Source organism: Calidris pugnax, unplaced genomic scaffold, assembly GCF_001431845.1.
Source record: "Calidris pugnax isolate Ruff unplaced genomic scaffold, ASM143184v1 scaffold84, whole genome shotgun sequence".
NCBI lineage: Eukaryota > Metazoa > Chordata > Aves > Charadriiformes > Scolopacidae > Calidris > Calidris pugnax.
Genome location: NW_015090804.1, coordinates 198,817 through 202,409, shown reverse-complemented (window position 1 = coordinate 202,409; position 3,593 = coordinate 198,817). Strand labels below are relative to the sequence as shown.

Below are 3,593 nucleotides of genomic sequence, written 5' to 3'. Positions count from 1 at the left end.
AGGGTCCTCGGTGGCCGTCGGGCTCCCACCCCGGCCACAGGTAAGCCCCCCCCCAAAAAAAAACCCACCCCAACCACCCGGTCCTGTGGGTCTCTCGATGCGTTTTGGGGTGCGGGGTAGGAAGGGAAGAAAATTGGCCAAAAAATAGGGGTTTGAGGGATGGTGGGGGTCGGGGGGGGTGGCCACCGGGCAGGGGTGTCCTAGAGAGGGATGAGAGATAAAACACACCCTTCCCTCCCTATCCCCGCTTTAATTGCCTCCTCGCCTCTTTTAATTGTCGGGTTTATTTGCGTTAATTAGGTGTTAATGTGGCACAGGGGGGGCGCCTGCTGCCGCCCCGGCCCTTCGGGGATGCTGCGCCGGGGGTTCCCGGGCAGCAACACCCATCAAAAGACATAAAGACAGCCTTTAAGTCTAAATTTCATTGTTTTATCCCCTTTTCCAAACTGTATTCATAAATCCGGAGTCTTTTCTTCTTTCCCTCTGCCAAAGAAAGTCCCCCCCCCATCAGGGCTCGACCTGGAGGGGGGATGAGGGGAGGGTCAGCTCTGCCCTCCAGCCACACATTTTGGACCAAAACGAGGGGGTTTTTGTGTTTTCTTTCAATATGGGATGGGTTTTTCCTCCCGTAGAGCTCTCGCGGGGTGGGGGGAAGGTGAGACCCGCGAGTCCCCGCTGGGTTAAATCCATCAGTTTGGGAAAGAGTTGGGATTTGCAGAGGAAAAGCAACCTGGGCATCCTCAGGGATGCTGGAGCCAGGTCCCTTGGGTGCCCAGGAACTGACCCCAACCCCATCCTTCATGTCACAGCAGCTTCAGCCCCCGGATTTTGGCAGGATCCTGGGTTAATTTTGATGGCCCCCGCGGCACAGGGTCACCCAAAGCCCACCAGCTCTACCATAGCCCTTCCCAAAAAGCCAAGCAACCACCTTCAATAGCATTTAATGGAAAATATTCCTGTTTTACTCTTCTTTTCCTAATGTAACGTTATTCACAGCTGTGTCTCCCACCACGCAGGAGTTTTGCTGGGCTGGAGGGGCATCGCAGGACGGGTTAGGGGGGAGGATGTGGGGGTTTTTTAGAGGAATGAGCTCTCAAGCGGCGGGTGGTTGGCAATGGATGGAACCTGAGGATGCTGTCCCCTCCCAGCATCACTCATCTTTATGGGGTCCTTAGGAGGCGGCAGCAATCCCCGCTGACAGCGGTTGTCACCTACGGTGGTGGTGACAAAAGACCCGGGCTCCAGAAGGATGTTTTTGGGTGGGGAAGGCAAAAGGAAGAGACAGGGGGATTTTTTGGAGCGACACAGGTGCAGGCAGGGAGGCAGCTTCAAGCTGTTGCTTTCCCATTTCTCTGCCTCAGTTTCTCCTCCAGCAAACCCACCCCATTGATCCTGGGCTGTGGCGGGGAGCATCTCTCTGCAACGAGCTTGAAGGGGGGAGGAAAACCTGGAAAACTTGGCAGAAGAAGCTGTTTGCAGCAGAAATGCATCTCCCAGGGGATGGGGACAGGCAGGGGAAGGGGCAGGTCGGTGCCAAAAGAGGGGACCTCACTCCTGCAACCCCAAGAAAAAGGGGAAGGGCAAGGTGGATGAACCAAAGAAAGTGTTAAAGAATCTTCCAAAGGAAAAAACAGACTTTTCTTTTTCTTTTTTTCTTTTTTTTTTCTTTTTTCCTCATAGTTCCTGCAGGGTTTCTGGGCCGGCAGCCCCTTGCATCCCTCCTGTGAGCCCGGCCAGGATGATTTTCTTTTTTTCTTTTTTTTTTCTTTTTTCCCCATAGTTCCTGCAGGGTTTTTGGCCCAGCAGCCCCTCGCATCCCTCCTGTGAGCCCGGCCAGGATGGGGACCATGCTGTGGAGCATCCTGCCCGTGGTGCTGGGGCTGCTCCTCTGGCATCCTGCTGGTGCCAGTGGCCCCTGCTGGGAGAGCAGCAAGTGCCAGGACCTGGCCAGCGAGGCTGGCATTTTGGTAAGCTTGGGGATGGGGACTGCTTTGGTTGCTGATCCCACATCCCCACCATGGGGACCGATGGGGTGGGCTGGAGGTGATGGGGATGTGGGGCACAAGCATGAAACCAGCTTGTGAAACCTCCCACTCCATGCAATCAGCCCCCCACCAGGGGACCCCTGGCCACATCCTCACCCTTCCCACGTATCACCCCTCCACGCTCATCCCCCTCCAGCTTTGGAGCCCCCAACGTCAGAAGGACATGGAGCTCTTGGATGGGGCCAGAGGAGGCCCCGGAGATGCTGGGAGGGCTGGAGCCCCTCTGCTGGGAGGGGGGGCTGAGAGAGTTGGGGGGGTCAGCCTGGAGAAGAGAAGGCTCCGGGGAGACCTTGGAGCCCCTGCCAGTCCCTCAAGAAGGGGGGCTCCAGGAAAGCTGGGGAGGGACTCTGGATGAGGGAGGGGAGCCCTAGGAGGAGGGGGAAGGGTTGGACCCTGCAAGAGGGGAGATGGAGCTGAGCTGTGGGGAAGAATTTGTTTGGTGGTGAGAGCCTGGCCCAGGTTGCCCCGAGAAGCTGTGGCTGCCCCATCCCTGGAGGGGTTGAAGGGCAGGTTGGAGGGGGCTTGGAGCAACCTGGTGTGGTGGGAGGTGTCCCAGAGGTTTGGGAGTGGATGATCTTTGAAGGTCCCTTCCCACCCAAACCACCCCGTGACTCCACGCAGGCGTGCACCACGGCGTGCAGAGCCGACCTCTCGGCCGAGGCCCCCGTCTACCCGGGGAACGGGCACCTCCAGCCCCTCTCTGAGAGCATCCGCAAGTACGTCATGAGCCACTTCCGCTGGAACAAGTTTGGCCGGAGGAACAGCAGCAGCGGCGGTGGGGGCGGTGGTGGTGGGGGGCACAAACGGGAAGAAGAGTTGGGGGGCAACCCCCCGCAGGCATCGCTGCCCGCCGACCCCCTGCCCCACCGGGAGGAAGAGGAAGGAACCGGGCTGGAGCGGGAGGAAGGCAAACGCTCCTACTCCATGGAGCACTTCCGCTGGGGAAAGCCGGTGGGCCGCAAGAGGAGACCCATCAAGGTCTACCCCAACGGGGTGGAGGAAGAGTCGGCCGAGAACTACCCGCTGGAGTTCAGGAGGGAGCTGGGGCTCGGCGGCACCGAGGAGGAGGAGGAGGAAGAGGAGGAAGGCCAGGAGGAGGAGAAGAGGGCCGGTGGCTCCTACCGCATGCGCCACTTCCGTTGGCACGGGCCCTTGAAGGACAAGCGCTACGGGGGCTTCATGACCTCGGAGCACAGCCAGACCCCTCTAGTGACTCTCTTCAAAAACGCCATCATCAAAAGCGCCTACAAGAAGGGGCAGTGATGGGGGGAGAGCCCCCAAGGGCAACCCCCACCTTTCCCCCCACCAGACGCCCCCTCTAGCTTTAGCGTCCCGCTGGCATGTGTTTCACTTAGAGATCACTCGTTAACGTCCTTCTTAATTAGTGCTCCGGAGGGGTCCGCTCCCCCGGGGAACAGGGTAGGGGTAGAGACATCCCCCCCGCTCCGACGGGGAGCCGGGACGGTGCCCGGTTCGGAGCACGATGGAGGATTTTCATATATTTTCACTGAGCTGTACAATACTGTAAATGACAGATTAAAAGAATTC

At 58.7% G+C, this 3,593-nt stretch overlaps 1 protein-coding gene across 1 annotated transcript; it reads left to right on the top strand.

Moving 5' to 3' along the window:
• Positions 1 to 1,838: 1,838 nt before the first annotated feature.
• POMC (proopiomelanocortin) lies at positions 1,839 to 3,308 on the top strand. Its single transcript, XM_014937960.1, has 2 exons — positions 1,839 to 1,967; positions 2,667 to 3,308. The coding sequence occupies exons 1-2, from the start codon at positions 1,839 to 1,841 to the stop codon at positions 3,306 to 3,308; spliced, it is 771 nt and encodes a 256-aa protein (XP_014793446.1).
• The last annotated feature ends 285 nt before the right edge of the window (positions 3,309 to 3,593 follow it).